The sequence below is a fragment of the Elephantulus edwardii genome, unplaced genomic scaffold (assembly GCF_000299155.1).
Source record: "Elephantulus edwardii isolate Elephantulus edwardi_28Jun2011 unplaced genomic scaffold, EleEdw1.0 scaffold00016, whole genome shotgun sequence".
Classification (NCBI taxonomy): Eukaryota; Metazoa; Chordata; class Mammalia; order Macroscelidea; family Macroscelididae; genus Elephantulus; species Elephantulus edwardii.
The window spans coordinates 22,448,384-22,470,739 of NW_006399766.1; the positions used below are offsets into that span (position 1 = coordinate 22,448,384).

General features: G+C 39.5%; 1 protein-coding gene across 1 annotated transcript in view; it reads left to right on the plus strand.

Annotated features, from left to right (window-relative positions):
* F9 (coagulation factor IX) overlaps window positions 1-22,356 on the plus strand; it is a 47,342-nt gene that overhangs the window by 10,971 nt on the left and 14,015 nt on the right. The window contains exons 2-5 of the mRNA XM_006881832.1: window positions 651-814; window positions 1,623-1,647; window positions 8,905-9,018; window positions 20,230-20,358. Coding sequence (XP_006881894.1) covers window positions 651-814; window positions 1,623-1,647; window positions 8,905-9,018; window positions 20,230-20,358 — 432 coding nt within the window. The remainder of the gene's footprint in view (window positions 1-650; window positions 815-1,622; window positions 1,648-8,904; window positions 9,019-20,229; window positions 20,359-22,356) is intronic.

The window sequence follows — 22,356 nt, forward strand, 5'->3', positions numbered from 1 at the left end:
AAGGAATCACATTCTCCCTGGGAGCTGCTGAGTATATGCTGCTTTTTGTTAACAGCTCAACCTTCTACCAACTGTGCCACCAGAACACTAAAATAAGTCACACTTTTAATCCCCAGGGTTTTTTTAAGCCATTAGAATAACTGCAGCACATGGCAACTGAAGGTGTTGTCAGTCTGAAGAGAGAAAATCAGGACAGTGTTTTTTCTTTAATATCTAGTGGGAGATACAAGGGTCAGATTTGCTGCGGGACCCATCAGACCTTTGTTGTTCCAGGAGAAGCATGTACCAGGTCCTTTGGGCAACTGCTTTCTGCCACTAGTCTGGATCAGGTGATGGTGCACCTTGCAAGGTCCTGCAATTAGCTCTTCTGGAGTGATGACGATATGTCAAGTTAACTGCTTATTTGAGAACTTTCTTTGCGAGACATAGTAAATTCAAATACAATTGAAAATCTGACCTCTTATTATTAAAGCTATCCTGACTAAAATTGAAATTGATTTCTCCGCAATTTTGGCTCTACGATTCACAGAGAAATTGGCTTTGAAATTTATTGGATTAAAAACAAAGTGTTTAATAAGAGATGTATTTAATTGTCACAATGTTTTCTTCCCCCCCCCCCTTAAACTAAAGAATGGCTCTTTTAATTTCAGTTTTTCTTGATCGTGAAAATGCCACCAAAATTCTGAACCGGCCAAGGAGATATAACTCAGGTAAATTGGAAGAGTTTGTTCAAGGGAACCTTGAGAGGGAATGTAATGAAGAAAAGTGCAATTATGAAGAAGCACGAGAAGTTTTCGAAAACACAGAGAAAACTGTGAGTATTTACATGTAGCACTTCTCAGATGAAGAGCAAATAAACAGGAAATCTTTAAAAGAATTTGGGGGGTAAATTATTTTCTGAAATTATACATATAATTTATAATATATAGAATTGTAATTGAGAAGGAATAGATCCTCTTTGAACACTTTAAATACAACTGATTGAGATTGTGAACAGCTTCAGTTTATTTGGCTCCACAATCAACACTCTTGGTACCAGCAGCCAGGAAATCAAAAGACTAATTGCACTGGGAAAGTCCGCTGTCAGGGACCTCTCAAGAGTACTGAAGAGCAACGATTTCAGTCTGGAGACTAAGGTGTGCCTGATGCATGCCATGGTCTTTGCAATTACTTGCTATGCATCAGAAAGCTGGGCAATGATTAGGGATGATAGAAGGAGAATTGATGATGCCTTGGAGCTATGGTGCTGGAGAAGAGTATTAAATATCCAGTGGGCTGCTAGGAGAACAAATAGGTTCATCCTGAACCCAGGCTACTCCTTGGAGGCAAGGAATCTGAAGCTTTATCTGACATACTTTGTGTATGTTGCAAGGAAGGACCAGTCCTTGGAGAGGGACATCATGCTTGGGAGAGTGGAGGGACAGCTCAAGATAGGAAGACCCTCAATGATATGGATTGATTCAGTGAGTGGGGTAATGGGGGTAGGTGGGTAGGTGTGTCAGAGTCAATAAGATTGGCTCAGGATAGAGCATAGTTCAGAGCCATTGTATATAATGTTGCTATGAGTTGCAAGCAACTCTAACAACAACATTAATTTGTGATCATTTTGTTTTTCTCTATAGAATGAATTTTGGAAGCAGTATGTTGGTAAGCCATGTATAACATCTTCTTGTGTGTACATGAAACACTTGGGAATTGTGTATTTGTTCCCTTCATAAATGCGCTATTAAACTCTCAAAAATACTCAGAAAAAGCTGCCCAAGTCCTTACCCAAGACTGAATGCTGATAGCCTACAGGTCTATGATAATGTAGAAGACATCAGCTGGTGGATAAGTGTATTCTTTCTTAGGACTTCAAAAGACCATCCATCACTCCAACCCAGGAAGGTGGAAGGAAGAAATACAAATGATTGTATCTTGGCACTGAATGAGAGTTTGTAATCTGAAGTAAAGAATGGGAAAATACAGATTACCTTCTTTGTTTATGGTTTAACCCTTTAAGATCAAACTACTTTATGCTTTGAATTTTTGTGAAACCATATGTTTTCAATATTGGAAAACATTTTTAATGAAATGGAAAAAAATGTAAGGCCATATATATTTCTTCATACTCAGTGGGACATGAAATTCCCAAGGGATCTCTAGTCCTGGAGTTGATGGGATAAGGCCATTTCCTTGGACTCATGCAGTTATACTGGCTGCCAAGATGCATTAATAGTAGAATAAATGTTTCACATTAAACACTAGAGGTAGAAAATCTGTCCCATGAGTCACAGAAGGGTTAAAAGTCCTACTCCTAAAGGTAGCCTCCATGTTTGCCCTTCTCCCTTCCGGTTTGATGTCAGGGCTCTTCTCCTGCTTTTCACACACTGGATTCTGGCCAACCTGGCTCCTCTCTGCTCCATGAACACTCTAGCACTACTCCCTATTCAGGATCATTTTTCTGGTCATTCCTTCGACCTAGAACACCATTTTCCTAGGTATTCCTTGGCTTGCTCCACATTCTTCAGGTTTCTTTCCAATGGTCCTCATCTCAATGAGATTCACATTTATTTACTATCTGAACCTGCCCATCTACTCTGTTGTTGAGTGTGCTGTCAAGTCGGAATTAACTCATCATTGACCCTCCAGCGAGTTTTCAGAGGCAAAAAATCACAGAAGGAGATTGCCCATCCTACTCCCACGGAGGAGCTGGTGGATTCAAACCACGTGCCTTTGGGATTGCAGTGCCACCAGATAATGCTTTTTACCATCTAACATATCATTTTCCTGTCTCTAATATTTATTATTTGTCATCTCATCCCAATAGAAGACAAGCATCATGCAGGCAGAATTATGCAAGTGATTTTGTTCACAGTCATTCAATAACTGTGGATTGAATGAGTTGACCAGAAAGAGGAAAAGTCAACACTTTAATGACAACAAATTGGGAGTTCTGGTGTCCTTGTAGTAAGAAACTGTACTGCGTTCCCAAAGTCACATGGTTCAAATCTACCAGCTGCCCTGTGGGAGAGGGATGAACAATCTCCTATGTAATTTACTGTCTCTGAAAACCTGCTGGAGGGTCAGCTATGGATCATTTTTGGCTCGATGGTACACAACAAACAACAACAATTGTACAACAGGGTCCTTGGGTAGTACAAATGTGCTCAATTACTAATCAAAAGATTAAAAGTTCAAATCTACCCAAAAGAATTCAGGAAGAAAATCCTGGGATCTACTTCTAAAAGATCACAGACACTGAAACCCCATGGATAGATCAGAGTAAGCCAACTGGTTACTGTTTAAATTATTTTCTTTTTTAAAATTGTGATTTTACAGAAAGGTTCAGTTTTCATTCACTCACTGGTGCATGGTTTCCTCCCTCCCCTAATTCACTTTGCAATGCACTTCTTATTCCAGATTGTCATATATACATAATCTCTTAATCATATATTCCTTTAAAATAGTCCTTCCCTTCATCTGTTCTAATGCAGTGTTCATTATTTATCCACTCTTTTCCTGTTTTGTCCCACCCCATGTCCATCTTATTTTATAACTAGAGTCTTATACAGTATCTGTCCTGTGGTGACTGAGATCTTTCACTCCACATAATGACATAATGTCTTCCAGACCCATCTATGATGTGCAGAATTTTACAAGTTTGTTGTTTTTCCATGCTGAGTAATATTCCATTGATTGTGCAGACGTACCACAGCTTTTCTATGCATTTATTTGCTGGTGGGCAGTTGAGCTGCTTCACTAATGTGAAAAATGACACAATAAAAGAATTTGTGTGACACAAACATATGTACTGTTTATATTTTTAAAATTAGTTTATAATCAAGCAGCAGCATTTTGTTTTAATTGTTTGTCTGTTTGTTTGAGTGTGAGTGAAGTGAAAGGTGACAAAGTACATTGGCTTTTCATGTAAAGATTCATACACATTTTGTTTTCTATTCATTTCAATGCCTACAATATAATCCAGGAGAAAGATGGGAAATCTCCTTCCATGCAATTAACTGCCTCATGCAATTCAACTGCCTCTGAAAACCTGCCAGATGTTCAAGTATGGGTTAGTTCTGACTCAATGATACAAAACAACAACACTCTTCTTACTTCCTCCCTTTTAATTTTCACTTCCATTAATCATTTGATCCTAACTCTTACTGCCTTCAGGGATTTATCTTTAGTAAAATGCTGTTCTTTTAACCCTGTATGATTGAATATTCTAAAGATTGAACATCTTCTTGGTATTATTGGTCACCTTGTAGACCAGTCTACTGTTTAACTAAACATGGAGCCATGGGAGTGAGTTTTGTTTCTAGGTTCAAAGGATAAGTAGGGCTATACTCAAGATTCCACTAGTCTCTATCAGACCAGGAAGTTCAGTCTTTCTTATGATTTTTCACTTTGTTCTCCACCCCCTCCCCGATTATTGTCCAGGATCTTTTGTTGTGGTCCCTTCTAGGGCTGTCATTGGTAGTAGTCAGGCACTATCTGGTTCTTCTGGTCTCAGGCTCATGGAAGTTGAGGTTCCCATGGTCTATTCTTTGGACTAATTGATCCAATCCTTGTTTGCTTTCCTTCTCTCTTCTTTGTTCCAGACAGTGAGAGACAAATAATTGTTTAAGTGGATAAGTGGTTAAGACCCAGACTAATGGCCTGTCAATTCAAAAGGTACATGGTTCAAATACAGTAGCTGCTCTGAAGAAGAAAGATAGGTAGTTTGCGTCTGAAAGCCCACTGAAGGCTCAGCTGTGGGTCGGTTCCGACTTGATGGTACACAACAGCTAGGAGCAGAATTTTGATGGAGTATAAGACTGCTTGGGTAGAAACAACCAGAACCAAATTCACTGAGTTCTATCTTTTTGAGATACAGTTTTATTGCACTTTGCTGTATCCTCCCAATTTCATCATTTCAGCACGTTTGTTTTTCAGTCATGAGAAGATCAAGCCACTGGATAGGTTCAACTACCTTTCTTTGTTCTTCATAATCAATTCAACCATGACAATTCAACTGAGGTATTCCTCAACAACCAGTCCAAACAAATATTTTTACTTTCCATTTCTTTTGAATGTAAAACTTCAAATCTTGGAATTTCTCTTTTTTTTAAATTTCTTTTTAAAAGCAGATAAATTTCTACTTTTCCAAGAAGAATCTCCCATTTAAACTGCCATGATCCTTCATTTCCCATCAAACACTGATCACCTTTTCAGTACTATATTTTGAGTGCAAGCTTTTGTCTACTAGGTCACATGAGTTGTCCTGTGTTGTACCTCTGATTCAGCTACTGTTGGGTTTTTTCCTATGGGGAAAAAATATAAATTAAAAAAAAAACAAACCAAGAACTAAAAAGAAAGGACCTTCAAACTTCTTTTTGTGTGCAGCTGAAATTCCTAACCATCACAAAAGTAGGCCATGTCGTTTCTTACTGCATAAACTTTCCCATTCACCCCATTGCTTCCCACCAACTTGCTATAGAAAATAGTCTGGTTGAAGAATCATTGCCCAGCCGTATTAATTAGCATCTCTCCAGCATTTTAGAAGAATACTGGTGACATAATCTGTAGTGAGTTGTTCCAACTCTTTAAACTCACCAATGGCCCCAAGAGGAATTATGGACAATTTCTCCTATTACTACTTACAGCCTCAGAAACCCAACGAGCAGCCACTATGAATCAAAACACACATGATAACAGTGAGTTTGTTCCCCCCACCCAGCATTTTACTGTTTGCGAAGGGGCGGTTACATTTAATCCTCACACCAACTCTGTTACCGTCTCGATTTTATAGAGAAATAAACTGAGAGTTGAGGACAGTTACACTCAAACTCATTCTTTTATTGTCATTGAGTTGGAAGTGACTCATTCACGACTGATCTCGCAATGAGTTTTCAAAGACTAAATTACATAAGAGGTAATCGCCCATCTTTCTCTCCTGGAGCAGCTAGTGGATTTGAATATCTGCCCTTGGGTCAGAAGCACAACTTCCTAACCACTAAGCCACTTTGCCAAAGGTCATCCAGTTGGAGAGTCATGAATCCCAGAACCAAACCCAAGTTCTCTATTGTCTTCAGATGCAGTTATTAATTAAGCAACAACCTTAAACAGGAATATCTCGTTAGACCAGGTCTTATCTTTTGTTGTCTTTGACCCTGCTGCTGTCTATGGCTTTGTCTGGGCCCAAAGTACACAAAGACAACCACCCAAAGGAAGAACTAAACACACTATAAAATGACACTCATTTTAAAGATGTGTCTCAGCAAATGAGTTGCTTTGTAGCTGGCTGCAAGCCCAGACCCTTTCAGTGAAACATCCTAAATAATTCAGATTCGTTGGTCTATAATATAAAGTGCAAATGTAGCTCATTTTTTTAGACCTGTTCCGAACATCAACAATAATAAACCAGAGACAACGTATCTGGGTTTCATGCACTTGGAACAAATTGCAGTATTTTTGCAAAAAGCACATTGGATCAAGGGGCATAGGGGACAAGGTCTAATTTTTACAGCAAGTAGATTCTCCAGAGAGGGACTATTTCTGAGAAAGGGATATTAGTTCCTAAGTCCATGGAACAGAGAGACATGCTTCTGACAGAAGATAGTGAGGCAACAAGCTTTGACACGCACTAGATGTTGATCAGCTTCACTGTGGATGTTGACTTCTGTTGACAGGTGCCGTTGAGTTGACTATGGCTTATGGTGACTATGAATGACAGATCTGAATCTTGCCCTAACCTCATGACCTCCAGTACACTCAAGCCTTTTGTTGCACTCACTGTGTCAGTGCAACTCATGGAGGGTCTTCTTCGTTCTCACTGACCCTGTACTTTTCCAAGCATGAGGTCTTTATTTCAAGGACTAGCATCTTCTTACAACTTGTCCAATGGAAGATGAAATGTCACTAGCCTTGTTTCTAAGGGAAATTCTAGTTGCACTTCCTTCAAGACAGAGAGTTGACTGTTGTTGGGAAGTGCTGACTATGACTCACAGCAATCCTATGAAGAATGGATTTGAACCCTGCCCTGTCTTGTGCCATCCTCACCATCTCTGGAAAACTCAAGCCCACCATTATAGTCACTGTGTCAATCTATATTTGAGGGTCTTCTGCTCCTTCACTGACCCTCCACCTTTCCAAGCATGCTGTCTTTTTCCAAGGACTGGTCTCTCCTAACAACATAGCCAAAGTATTTTTTTTCTCTTTCTTTTTTTTAATCTCACTTTTTATTATTTTTGTCATCTTATTATGTTGTTTCTTGTATGTTGACTCTTATAGATGTAGCTCCCCCCTTTTCTTTAAATTTGGGGTAATCAGTTTGAATCCACCAGCTGTTCTGTGGGGGGAAAGATGGGGAAATCTCCTCCCATGTAATTTATTGCCTCTGAAAACCTGCTGAGGTTTCAGCTAGGGGTTGGTTCTGACTCAATAATGCTCAACAACTTTGTTTTTAGCTCTAAGTATGTTTCAGTCTCCCTTCTAGTTCTGTTCAGCCTTTTCTTCAGAAGCTTCCTTGGAAGTATGGATTGAAACAAAATTCCAAAGAGAGAGAGAGAAAGAAAACGTAAAGTCCACTTCTCATCCTGACCTTTCCTCTTCACTGTTGCTTCCTCCTTTTTTCTTAACAATAGTGTCTTCAAAGGTCTCCAAGAACTCTGTAAATGTAGAAAGTTCATGAAAGGTAGAACAGAGACATGGGCACCGAATATGCATTTTTTTACAGAGGTCACTTACATGTTAATACTTTAGGGTATATTGGAATTGATCTTCACTTTACCTATATCAAAAACCAAACTTAATACCTTTGAGTCAGTTCCAACTCATACTGGCCCTCCATCAGGTCTATGATTAGAAGAGATTACCTATCTTTCTCCTACAGAGCAGTTAGATGGTGGGTTTGAACTTTTGACATTTTGGCTGGAAGTGCAATATGTAATGTACTACAATACACCACCAGGACTCCCTTTACATGAACCAATTGAAACCTAACTTCTATACAGCAGACTAACGCACTGTAACAATAAATGTTACTGGCACCTTTACTATCATGTTAATTCTTGACTTCATATTGAAAAAGTTAAATGACAATACAGGGAAATACACTCTCTTACTCTGCAACCTGGTGATAAATTCCTTAAGAAGCACCAAGTGCGATATTCTACAACAGCTTACTCTACAGGGCTTGTAACAGAGCAGATATTATTTGGTAGATAGCTAATAATTTATTTTAATATTTGATGTGGTTTCAAATTAATTCCTCATTGTTTTTGATCAAACATTCTTCTAAGTGGTATTGCACTGGTCTGTCCATTTGCTGTACAGAGGTTGCTGTACATGGTAGCTGTGATGCTGAACACTGTGACACTGATGTGTCAAATACAATAATGGTTACCCATGGTGGACAGTGTGTGGTGGAGCTCCCCAATTAAAACAAGCTTGGAAGCCAGAGTGGCATCCACTTCTGAAATAGCTTGCCTCCAGGAACTCTATGAACATGGAGAAATGATGAAAGTTATACAAGTGTTCAGTACTTTCATTCTTTTGGTTTCTATGAGTCATCTACAACTCAACTGCACTTAACAACAACAACATTCTATATGAAAGGGTTGTATTTCCTTTTCAACCTACACTGAAATAGCACATTTTTATACCCAGGAATTCACTTCCATCTCCTTCTTCCTTGGGTTGTTGTATAGGCTATGAACAGCTCTTCTTCAGGACAATTCCCTCAGGTGGGTTTGATTGGAGAACTTTTGCTTATTTGAATTTAGAAATCCAAAATGACAGGAGCAGGACATGACTGTAGCATGACTTCTGGGTCAGGAGTTCTGCTCTGACCCTATATCCATGTGTCTGCACAGGGAGGTCTGGGCATTCCAAACCTTTTGTCTGCTAATTAATCTTTAATCTTCGTGTATCTTAAAGATGGAGACCAGTGTGATTCCAACCCATGTTTGCATGGTGGCATGTGTAAGGATGGCATTAATTCCTATGAATGTTGGTGTCAACCTGGATTTGAGGGAAAGAACTGTGAATTGGGTAAGTAAACTTTTTAATTATTCATTATTCCAAAATTCCCCTTCAAAACCAGATGAAACTAGAAAATATAATATTCATACATTATCATTCCCTCTCAAAATATGTTCTTTCAAAGCCTATGACCATTCACTCCAACTGGAGCCATAGTTTTCAAAGTACAAACTTGAGAAACTATATTATAATAACATTTAGTACCTATCCAGTCACTTTATTACATACACTACCAGATTTAATGCTTAATAAAGCATATAGTGTTGGAAAGATTATGATCTCCATTCTATAAAGACACAAAAACAGCTGTTCAAAGGGTTCTATATGACAGAAGGATTAAGTGACAAAGTCACGACTTGACATTTTATTTGTATGACCTCAATTTCAATACTTCTAACCCACTATACTCATAGCCAGAGAAAAGAGAAAGGAGAAAGGAGAACCTATAGCACTGTTTCAACTGCTGACTCTTTGCTGTTAGCACAGGGAGAGGAAGTCAATTAAGTACGTTGTTATTGTTGTTGGTAGGTGCCATTGAGTCAACCATCGCTCACAGTGACCCTATGAGAAGCAGAGCTGAACCTGACCTGCTTCATCCTCACCGTCTCTGACACACTCAAGTCCATTGTTAGTCACAGTGTCAATCCATCTTATTGGATTGGAGGCCTTTGTCTCTTTCTCTGACCCTCCACCTTTTCCATCATGATATTCTTTTCCAAGGACTAGCCCCTCCTGACAACATGCCCAAAATATGTGAGACAAAGTTTCACTACCCTTATCTCTAAGGAGCACTCTGATTGCACTTCCTCCAACACCGATAGGGCGTAAAGTCAATTCCTCCATGTCAAAGGAACTTTTTCAATATACCACAACTTGGCTATCAGTCTGTTGTACTGTGGTGGCTTATAGGTAGCTGTGCTGCTGGAAGTTACGCCACTAGTATCTTTAAGGCCACTGATGGTGGGAAGGTTGCAACAGACCTTCTGAACTAAAGCAGACTAATGAAGAAAGGTCTAGAAATCTACTTCCAAAAATCAACCAATGGAAACCATATAGATCAAAATAGAATACTATTAATGCTATTAATACTTTAATGCTAGAAAATAAGCCCTCTAGGTTACATTTACACAATGGCCACACAACAATGAACTTGAACATACCAACAATTGTAAAGATGGTACAGTGATTCATTCCATTTTATATAGGGTTGCCTGAGTTAAAGGAGTCGTTGTTGTTGTTGTTGTTGAGTGCCATCAAGTTGAGTACGACTCATAGCGACCCTATGAACAAAAGCTCTGAACCCTGTTCTATCCTGCACCATTCTCACACTTCCTGACACATGATAGCCCATTACAACAGTTACGATATCAATGCACATGGCTGAGGGTCTTCCTCTCCTTTGCTGACCCTCCACCTTTCCCAGCATCATGTCCTTCTCCAAGAAATAGTCCCTCCTAGCAATATACTCACAGTATGTGAAGCAAAGTCTCATCATTCTTACCTCCAAAAAGCACTCTGGCTGCACCCTCTCCAAGATATATCTGTTCATTTTCTTGGCTGTCCATGGGATATTCAGTGTTCTTCTCCAACATCACAGCTCAAAGGTACAAATTCTTCTTCTGGCATCCTTATTCATCGTCCAGCTCTCAGATGCATAACAAGTCGAAAAGACGATGGCTTGAATTAAACGTGCCTTAGTCCTCAAACTGGCATCATCACTCCTCAATAATTTGGAAAGGTCCCTAACTGCAGATATTCCCAGTGCAATGCGTTGGAAAATATTTCAGTAGCAATTGAAAACCACCCTCTTTGATATACAGCACTTCATGAGTTAAATGCGTTAACAGAAATCAGAGCTCGTTCCTGAATTTGACTCTATTGATAATGACAAAAGAGCTCCATAGCAAATCTAGGATCATCATGTATCCTTTCTTCTCATAGGCTGGAACCTTTTTTTGTTGGGAGGTTTTGATAATTGAAGCAGTCAACCCCAAAGTCCTTTAGCTACTTGTTTATTATCTCCTGACCTCTTGACAAAATATGACTGGCATTGTAATTGTGCAAAGCACACAATGCTAATGAAGGATTCTTTCTAGTCAGAATCACCAGAGGAATAGAGATAGAATACTAGCAAAAGGATTTAACACCACAGGCTACATGACTAAGGGCAAAGAGTGCAAATTTAGCAAGGATCTATTACGGCGTCATAGCAACCCACCTGATAGATGGATGAAAACGGCATAAAATAAAATTAATTGTAGCAGCTGCACTGATCTTATTGAGAAAGGAAATAAAGTAGCCCATCAAGTTGCTCAGAAATCTTTTGCACATTAAAGATAAATCAATTGATCCCCTTCCTTTGGTAACTAAATGATTAAAACGAAAAGAAAAAAAATGTAAAAAGTGACAGGGCAAAAACACGATGACAGAAGAGAGTAAAGGTGGGGGATGAAGTGGTACATCTGGAGTGAACCTGAATTCCCTCAGGTTACCTGGTACAAATCTTCATACCACCAAAGAGTTGGGACAAACTGATGCTGGTTACCTTTCCTATATGTGTCATAATGGGTTGAACAGCTCCGAAGTGCTCCTGTGAGCTGAAAGGTTATAATTTCAGATTCACCTAGATAAGCTGATGCTGCTATTACAGAAACCTTTGGAGTAGTTACTCATTATCAACTTAATAACACAACTATTGGAGCTAAGGGAGTGAGTAACCCAATTAGTTTCAGCTAAAACGGAATGGCTCATGGAGAAAGCATAATTGAAAACAGAGCTTAGTATCAAACATTCTTAAATGCAGCAAGGCAAGAAATCAAAAGGTGCATTGCACTTGGAAAATCTTCTGCCAAAGACTTCTTTAAAGTGTTCAAAAGCAGAAATAAATAAATAAAATCTAAAAAATGTAAGTGTTTTAGAGCAAAGCTGTCACTTCGAGAACTAAGGTGGGCCTGACTCAAGCCATAGTATTTTCAATTTCTTCCTATGTATGCAGAAGCTGGATAATGAATAAAGAAGACTGAAAAGGAATTTATGTCTTTGAATGATGGTATTAGTGAACAGTTTTGACTACACCCTGAACTGCAAGAACAAGGAACAAATATGCCTTGGAATAAGTACAACCAGAATGGGGGTACACTACAAATGAGGGTATTGAGGTTCATCTTATGAGAAGGGAGCAGTCACTGGAGAAAGACTTCATGATTGGAAAAGTAGAATCAACCAAAGGAGTAAAACCCTCAGTGAGATGGATTGACAACATGGGTACAATAATGGGCTCAAACATAGCAATGATTGTGTTGGCCCAGGAACAGACAATGCACTGTTACGTTGCACATAGGGTCACTATGAGTTGGAATCAAATAAACAGTACCTAACAACAACTATAACAGCAAACACCATAAACAAACAAAAAACAAACTACTTTGAGGGAGGAGGCAAATCATCTTGAAGAATTCCGTATTAGCCTAAAACATCTAGAACAAGTTTTGTTTCAAACGGAAGGTGGTGGTTCACACAGCACAGAGGTGCCATCCACAATGGGTAGTATCTTGGTTGCTCTGGGGAGCCACACTCTGGTTTGCTCAGATCTCTATGGTTGTACTGCAGCCTACAGCTATTATCACCACACCTGGCCTCTAGGGTACATGGATCTGCCTGGCCATCCTGATAAAGGTATAGAAATATCCTTTCTGTTCAGTAAATGCAGAAACAAAGGAGGAATGCTCCCAAGAGGTTCTTTATGTGTAAGGGAACTCTCCAAAGCAACTTGGCTAAACTGTCTCAAGTACCAATCAGGGTCTCTCTCTCCCTCACTGCCATCATGTTGGAGCCAAGTCGTCCCTGACCTACTTACTATTGGGTTTCTGATGAAAAACTGTCCATCTTTCTTGTGAAAATCTGCTGTTCATTTGAAGCACTAGAGGGGTGTCGCTGTTATCAGTGCAATTTCATTGCTGTTGTCATGTGCTGTCACATCTGAACTGACTCATAGCTGACCCTCCAGAGGCAGTAAATCACATAGGAGGCGGTTACCCACCTTTATCCCATGGAGCAGTTGGTGGATTCAAACCACCTGCTTTTCAGTTGACAACACAACTTCGTACCAGTAGGCCACCAGAAACACCCTAGGCAGTGTGTTGGTGGCAGTGTGTGCTGCTGTATCAGAACCAACCCATAAGTGACCCTCCAGTGGATTTTCAGAGGCCGTAAATCACACGGAAGGAAATTACCTATCCTTCTCCCACAGAGCGGCTGGTGGATTTGAACCATTTGCCTTTAGGATTGTAACACAGCTTCTTACCACTAGACCACTAGAGCTCCCTTGGTATAATTTTCTGAGTGGTAAGTTGACAGAATTTTGGTAATTTGAAATATACATGCTTTAACTCAACACATTTTCTTTCAGAATATTCTCCCACAAGGGTGCTGCGCGAGTGCACAATGACCTATGAAGAAGGTGTACTTAGGTATTTTATAAACAGCTAAAGTGGAATGTATTGTGGTAGTGCGAGTTCTAGCTGCGACATAGGAGGTTGCCCAGAGTTGGAATGAACTCCACAGCAAATGGTTTTGGTTAAAGTGGAATACAACTTGCTCATTCACCATAGCAAGGCTGCTTAAGTGCACTACAGCACAGCCTTACACTGATAAAGTGTGTTATGCTGTTGTTTTTTGGGCACCATCCAGTCGGTTATGGCTCATAGCCATCCTATGAACAACAAATCTGAGCCTTGCCTATCCTGCACAGTCTATACAATGTCTGTCTTGCACAAGCCCATTGTGGTAGTCCCTGCATCAGTCCATCTTGTTGAACGTCTTCCTTTCTATGCCAACCCTCTGTGCAGTCATTAAAAAGAATGGGGTATAGACATCTTTTGCCAGAAGAGACCTGTCCTTGGAAAAGGGCATCATGCTTGGAAGGGTGGAGGGACACCTCAGGAGAGGAAGACCTGGATACGATGGATTGACACAGTAATTTAATGGGGATAAATGTGTCGGAGTCAGTGTGATTGGCTCAAAATAGAGCAGGGTCCAGAGCTATTGTACATAGGGTTACTGTGAGTCATAGTCGATTTGACAGCACATAACACCAACAGCCTTCTATACAAGACTGAATCTGTTCAGAGAAAAGGATCACCATGTATATTTACATAAATGTACAGAGATCTATAAAAAGGATATGCAAGAAACCCTTCCTCGTAGACCTTTGTAGACTTTTAAGAAGAATTTTACTTTTCATCTTCTGATTTTTGTCCGTTTGAATTTTTATTATGAGCATGGACAGAGAAGCTTTCAACTGTAATTTCCATATCTTAAAAAGAAAAAGCTTTTTCTCATACACTAGAGGAAAGAAACAGCAAAAGAACACATACACTCCTATTTGAGCTTTTTGCTTCAAACTGAACTTCAATCTACTCTCGAAAATGTTTAGAGAGCACAGCTTGTGTAATATCTGTGCACCAAGTCTCTGGCCTCACCAACCTCAGAAAAGGAAAGAGGATTTTCATTGTTAAAATCTTGTGCCTTCACCCCACCCCTTCTCCATCGGTAGAAACATTGATGAAGGCCTGCTTTCTAATTATAAGAAACGTAAGACTAGTAATTAAGGCGCTACTGGGTGCTTTGGCTAGAATAAAGTATGGTCCAGGTTCAGCTCATATCAAAATCAGACAGGTCAAGGTTTGTAGACACTTGGTATTTCCATCTGTTTTAGAGAATACAGAGGGTATTCTTTCCATAACCAAGTAGAATGAGGAGAAATTAAAAATCAAACCAAGCACATAAATATTCTTTTCTTTTTTCTTTTCTTTTTTTTTTTTGTTTTTCTTGCTGTGTATGTCAGTTGGGGAAGGAGAAGGATATATACGTTGAGGTTCGCCAGATAGCAAGATGTCTTGTGATAAACCTGTTAGACGTTTGGCCAAATTGTCAATTTCACATCAGAGGAAAGGAAGGCTGAGAAAAAAAAAATTAAAGCAGAATAGGATAACTTTTGCACTAGACACAAATGAACTTCGTGCTAACGTGAGTGGAGAAGAGATGCTTTAAGATGTTCTTCAACAGATGTCCCAGGCTCCAAGGTCAGTTTCAGGATCAGGGGAGAGGCCACATCCAACTCAACACCTGTCGTCTTAAGTGCTTTATAGGTTCTAGTCTACAAATCTCTGCTCTGGAGCTCCTGGTGATGTTACTCTGGGAATCCTTATACACATTGCGTGAGGGTAGGGCACTACTGGTTGGGCAGCAATATTTCCTACCACATGCACAAACCAAGCTGAAAACCAATAGCAGCATACTTGGCCATCAGGACTATGGTAAACATGGAAGATTTTAAGACAGTTGCCCAGTCATGGACACAGGATTGACAATGGGAAAGCCATACCAAGTTTACACACTCCCCTTGTATGTGCTGTGGCCAAAGCCAGGTTGTTCCTACCATGTACCTCTGTCCCTTATCTCATTGTCACATTGACTGAACACTTTCTACAGATGGTATTTGATTTGGCTGAACATTTTCGAGTTGCTTTGTAGCAATAGTCAGGGATGTTATCATCATTAGTGAGGAGAAAGGTCCTAAGACAATAAGTAAGTAAATAAAAAAGGACGTAGTATCATCTCTGTGGATCATGGACTTACTGGATTATTGGAAGCAAAGGCTAAAGTTCAGGCTGGCTCCTTTGTCCAGATGGCTTTGAATCATCTATTCCTGGAATTGCCATCATAAGCAAATGAGCTAATTATTATATTAACCTATGATAGCCTTTGTAAAATCCAATTAGGATGATTAGAGTTGTTACTTTAAAAATTCCTGATGCACTTCCAAACCAACATAGCCACTAGATGCCTTAGAACACAGAGGAGCCTGTGGCAAAACAAGAGGGAAGGACAGGGAGGAAAGAATCAATAAGAGGATAAATTATCAACCTGCTGTTCCATGTTAGCAGGTTTGTTCCAACTCAGCCACCCATGTACAACAGAAGGAAACCCTGCCTGGCCCTGTGTTATCCTCCAGATCATTTTGTTTGAACTCTTTGTTGCAGCCACTGCATCTGATCGTTCCATCTTATTAAGGTTCTTTCTCTTTTTTGCGGCCTCCTTTTGAAAGTGTGATGTCCTTTTCCATGGATTGGGATTTTCTGATAACACGTCTAAAGTGTATGCGATGAAGCCCTTCCATCCTTGCTTTGAAGAATTCCATAGATAAAAACAACACAAGGGCAGAGCTATTTCTCTTAAACAAACAGCTCTTCGCTAACAAGTCGTGAGCCACACCACTTCCTGTTATTGAGACTGCACAGGAGAAAGAGAAGTACTGCTTTGGTACAGAAGGGGCTGAATTTTCAATGCATTGTGGTGTTTCAATCAGATATTCTAGAATAATGCATTTTTATCCCTATCTCACACTATACACCACAGTAATTTCCAGATGGATTGAGTATCTAAAAATGGCACAACAAACAATGAATTTCTAAAAAAATTACAAAAACAGATATATTTATCACTTTGGCATTAGCAAAAACTTCTCGAATTGGATTCAAAAGCTGCTCACTATAAGTGAAAAGACTGATAAACTACACTAAAGCTAAGGATTTCACTTTCACAAAAGACATCATTTAGAGTGAAGAGGCAAGTTACAGAGTGGAAGAAGGTACCTTTTGCAATGAAGGTCTCCAACAACTGCAACTTTCATCCACTGATGGTAGAAAAAGAAATTTGTACAATACTGTCAGAGGATTTCTTGACAATATAATCTACTGAATCTAAATCTATAAATATATGTTCAAATAATTCCACTTATAATTATTTATCTAGTAAAAATGCATACCTGCAACCAAAAGATCTGGACAGCAATGCTCATTGTAGCAGTATGCCTAAGACCCCGAACTCAGAAGCAACCCCAAATATACACTGATGATAGCACAGGTGAGTAAAATGAGTCATATCTCTATATTGGATGATTATAGTTGTAGCTGTTGTTGTTAGGTGTCAAGTGGGACTCATGACCCAGTGAACAACAGACAGGAACCCTGACCTATCCTGACACACTTGAACCCATTGCTACAGTCACTGTGTCAACCCATTGGGGATCTTCTTCTCTTTTACTGACCCTCTACCTTTCCAAGCATAATGTCCCTTTTCAAGGAATAGCCTCTTCTAGCAACATGCCAAAATTCTGAGAGATGAACTTTCATCATCTTTGCCTCCAAGAGGAATCTGACTGCACTTTTCCCAACACATATCTGTTTGTTCTTTTGGCAGTCCATAGAATATTCAGTATTGTTATCCAACACCACAACTCAAAGGCATCAATTCTTATTCTGCCATCTTTATTCATTGTCTAGCTCTCCGATGATTATCCAGCGTATGATTGAAAAGCCTGAATCAGATTGACATCATCGCTCTTCAATATTCTGGAGAGGTCCCTGTACGTGGACTTTCTCAATGCAATATGTGTCTGGATCTCCTTACTGTTGGTACCAAGGTTGTTGATTGTTGACTTAAGCAAGATTGACAACTTTAATTCATTCTCAATCTATTATTATGTTGCCTATTGGCCCAGTGGTGAGGATTTTTGTCTTCTTGATGTTGAGATGCAGTCCACAGTAAAAGCTGTAGTTCTTGTTCTTCTACAGCAGACATTTCAAGTCCTCCTTCCTTTCAGCAAGCAAGGTTGTATCATCTGCATAAAATGGGTTGCTGGTGAAAAAAATGGGTTGCTGATGAGTTTTCTTCCAATTCTGATGCCACCTTCCTCTTCCCGAGTCCAGTTTCATGAATTATTTGTTCAGCATACAGACTGGATAGATATGGAGAAAGGATACATCCCTAGCACACACCCATTCTGATGCAGTAACCCTTCCCTTGCTCCAGCCGGAGAACAGCTTCTTCATCTAGGCATAGGTTTCATATGAACAAAATTCAGTGTTCTGGGATTCCGACGCTTATCAGGGTCAGCCACAGTCTGTTATGATCCAGTCAGATGCCTTAGCATTGTCAATAAAACACAGATTGCCATTCTTCTGGTATCCTCTGCTTTCAGACAGGATCTATCTGACTTCAGCTATGCTATCTCTGGTGCCACAGCCTCTTCTAAATCCTGCTTGAACTTCTAATAGTGTAAATGAACAATTGCTACACAAACCAACATGGATGGAGTTCACAGATATAGTAAACAAAACACAGAATAGTATATAAGACGTGATTCATAAACAAGTCATTTACTGTGTTAGATGTTAGGATAATGATTACCTTTGGAAAGGCGAGAGGAAGCATTAGAAGAGTTGCTGGGAGGTTGATAATGTCCATGTGTTGATTTCTTAGTGTTTTTACAGGTTGTATTCATTTGCTAGGGCTGCTATAAGAAAATGACACAAAATGGGGCCTTTACAGGATATAGACTTTTTTTTTCATGGTTTGGGAGACTAGAAGTCCAAATCCAAAAGTCCTTCTTCATCTCAGAGTTCCTGGGCTAAAGAATGTGTCTGTCTCTGTCATCACACAGTGTCTGTATGCCCTCTGTGTGGTTCTGTCAATTCTCTTTATTTATAAAAGACTTCTCAGAAAAGAGTAAGTTTAAGATCACCCCATGACCACATCGACATAAGAAAAATGCTATTCCTAAACTTGGTCACATTGACAGGTAAAAGGGTTAGGACTTCACCATTGTATCCACATCACTAGTATATTCACTTTCTGAAATGTCATATCTCTTAAGTTTTGTGTACTTTTCTGAACATACTATCGTTCAATAAGAGATTCTTTTTAAAATGGTAGTACACCCAAAGATATTGCTGCTATTATTTTTATGCCCTTTTTAGACTTACATTTTCTGGTTTTCTACTCATAGTTTAAGGCTCCCAAGCTTAACATTCTGTCTAGACTTTTCTTTTCTTGTTGTTGTGTACCATGCAGTCTGAACCGACCCGTAGCTGACCCTCTGGTGGGTTCTCAGAAGCAGTAATCACAAGGGAGGAGACTGTTCATCTTTCTTTGGCAGAGTAGCTTGTGGATTCAAACTGAATGCCTTTGCGTTTGCCATGCAGTTTCTTGCCACTAAGCCACCAGAGGTCCCTTGAGTCCCAGGTTTCTGGCCATGCATGTGTATGTTTCTGACCTTAGTGTATGTTTGACCCAGAAGTAAGTCAGTAAATCCATACACTTTTTAGAAATATATGTGCAGTGATGCTACTATTGACTTTGCCTTCTTTTATTAAATTGTGATTTGAGTGAAAGTTTACAGAGAATGTTAATTTTCCATATGATGTTTCATAACATTCATTGCCATTTTCTCAATATATCTGCACTCTTCTTGCTTCTCCATCAGGTTCCCTATTCCAATTTGTTGCTCTTCACTGCCTTCTGAGTTCTGTTTGGGGGCAAGTACTGACTTTTAGTCCCATTTGACTTACTATTCTGAAGAGTCTGTTCCCTATAAGTATCATAGTTCACTTTATAGGTCTGTCAGTTGGACTGCCAAGAAAACAAAAAGTTCTTGGAGAGGGTGAAACCAAATTTCTCCTTGGAGGCTAGGATTTTGAAGCTCCATCTCACATACTTTGGGCGTGTTACCAGAAGGGACTAGGCCTTAGAGAAGGACATCATGCTTGGAAGGGTGGAGGGGCAGTCCTTGGAAGGAGAAAAAGCCCTGGATGAGATGTATGGATATAGTAAATGGGGCAATGGGGGTTGGTATGTCAGAATTTGTGAGAATGGCTCAGGACAGGGCAGGGTTCAGAGCTGCTGTACGTAAGGTCACTATACACCACAAGAGACTCAACGGCACATGACAACAATAACATACTATAACAGCTTGACATCCACTTCCTAAATAACATGCCTCCAGAAAAATCTATGAACTTTGATAAATGTTGATAGTTGTAGAGGGGCTTCAGGCCTTTTGTTCATGGGGTCACTATGAGTCGTGCTCGACTTGAAGGCAATCAACAACAACAATGACCATGGTCTCAGAATTCCACCAGGTTCCATCAGACAAGTAAGTCTGATTTTTCATTCTTTTGTTCTGTATTTTCCTCCCACTCTACCCAGGACCTCCTAAGGACCTGTTAAAAGCAGTCACCATCTAAATCTAGCTAAGCATCATCTACATCTTCTCATCTCATAATCATGGAAGCTGCGGGTTCAGGAGGTCCAATTACTACTTTAGACTGTTTCTTTGAGTCTTTGATTCTCTTCACCATTGACTTTACTTTCTTACAGATGTAACATGCAACATGAAGAACGGCCGATGCAAGCAGTTCTGCAAACTAGGTGCTGATAGCAAAGTGGTTTGCTCCTGTACTGATGGATATCAACTTGCAGAAGACAAGCATTCCTGTATACCAGCAGGTTAAAATTGATGTTTTTAAAAGTCTTTACAGATACAGTCGACAAATCTACATTTCAACTTGTTAAGACTTGCATTTACTCCCCTTTGAAATCACAGAAAAGCTCGCTAACTTGAATTAGTCAAACTTGATTCCTCCAATTGCAGCTTTATTTTAAGGATAAATTCTGGAACTTCCCATAACTGAATTCTTTTAAATCTGGTCAGTTTTTAGGAGTGATTCTTTTTCCCCCTCTAACTTTGCTATCATAAAGCATGTCTTCTCATGGCTTCCATATAATTATTCGTAATTCCTCAAGACAAAGCCATTCAGTAATATTGTAACTATAGAAGATGGCTTGGTTTGGTGGTAGGCTTCTTATTCAATGATGTTGACTTTTAGACATGATTCTCTTAGGCTCTGACTGGTTTACTCTTAAGAAACTTTTTTCATACCCTTGAGTTTGTACACTTGGTGCCAGAATGGTTCTGACCACCATCTGTTTGAAATTCTTGGCAGACTGCTCAGCACCGTCAATGGACAAAGCACTGTTTCCAAGTTATGCTAACCATGACATTCCATTGGCAGCTGACTGTTGTATTCTTCTGAACGTTTCCACTCTGCATACATATTGTTCTCGCCTGAAAAATGAAAGCAGTAGGAACTGATAGAAAAAAGAAAAAGCACACACATGGCAGGATCAGTTGCATTTGGCAAATGAGGGGCCTGTTTGAATTAAACTAAATGTCATTTCCAAAAGTTTCCAAAGCCTGGTATCTTATCAAATGGGTACATTAAATCATGCACCATTCCTCTGTAGCTGGGTTCGATACCTATCTCAGCAGGGCACCAGGCAAAGGAAATTAAAGCAAGGACTAGAAGGCAGGAGAACACATGGTGCAACTGAGATGAGTGGCTAACATTTCATGGCTATCTGTCCTTATTACCTTTTGACATAGCGTAAGTGCTAGCCTATCCTGGGAAGAAGAAAATGAATAATTTTATCTTTTAAAACCAAACTACAAAGGTAGAGAGAATGACACAAAGGCTAAACCTTTACAAACCTGTTGCTTTAGGAAGAGGGAGGGGAGGGAATCCCAAGAACTGCTCTCAAATATTGTGCTGTTTTCAAATCTATAGCTTTATCCTTTAGCAGATTAAGGAGGTCAGATTCAAAATAAGTGTGTCTGCCTTTCAATAGTAATGGTCCCAAAATCTCTGGCGATTGTTGATGATTTGTATTTATACAGAAATATTTTTAACTAATTTCCTGTTTTCTCAACCTCATGCTGTCTTCATGATACTCTGCGGCAGCTGGTTGCTATAGAAATGTCTGTTATAAGGAATGTGGTTAGTAAGAAAGTGAGAAATGAAAATAAAATATGTGGTGACTTGGCTTGACTACAAATTCACATTCTGGTGGACCCAATGTATCAGTAGACTCTTCCATTGTTCCCGAAAAGAAACCAACCAGAGGTAAAAAGGGAATCAGATCCTGGATGGATGTGGCTATGATAATTACACTAGTAATCTATTTGGTTACTATTTTATAGCCAAGTAACTAAAAACATAATGATCTAGCACAACAGACATCTAAAAGGTCCAGTTTGGGATCTGGAAAGCATTCTAACCTGCAAAAGGAAGCTTGTTAACAAGAAACAACAGGCACCTTATCTACCTAATTCTAGAGCTTAAGTTACTTAGCTGCCTTGGAGTTAACTGTCACTCATAGTCATCCCATCTGTTACCTGACACCAATCATCAGACTTCCATTCAGAGATTGCACTTGAGACTAAAACGTGTTTAGTAAAACAACTAAACAGAAAATCATTAGACTTTAGAAAAGTCTTCCCCCAAATTGGATTCTGGAACACCTACTTCCATAAAGATATGGATTCCTGAGCCAAAAGCTCTTTTCATGAAGGTTTGAAAACTTTCCATGAAAATAATGCAATCGGCCTTTTAGCTTGAGACTGTATTTATTGATTCAATTTTGGTAATATTGATGGGCCTTCTTCTC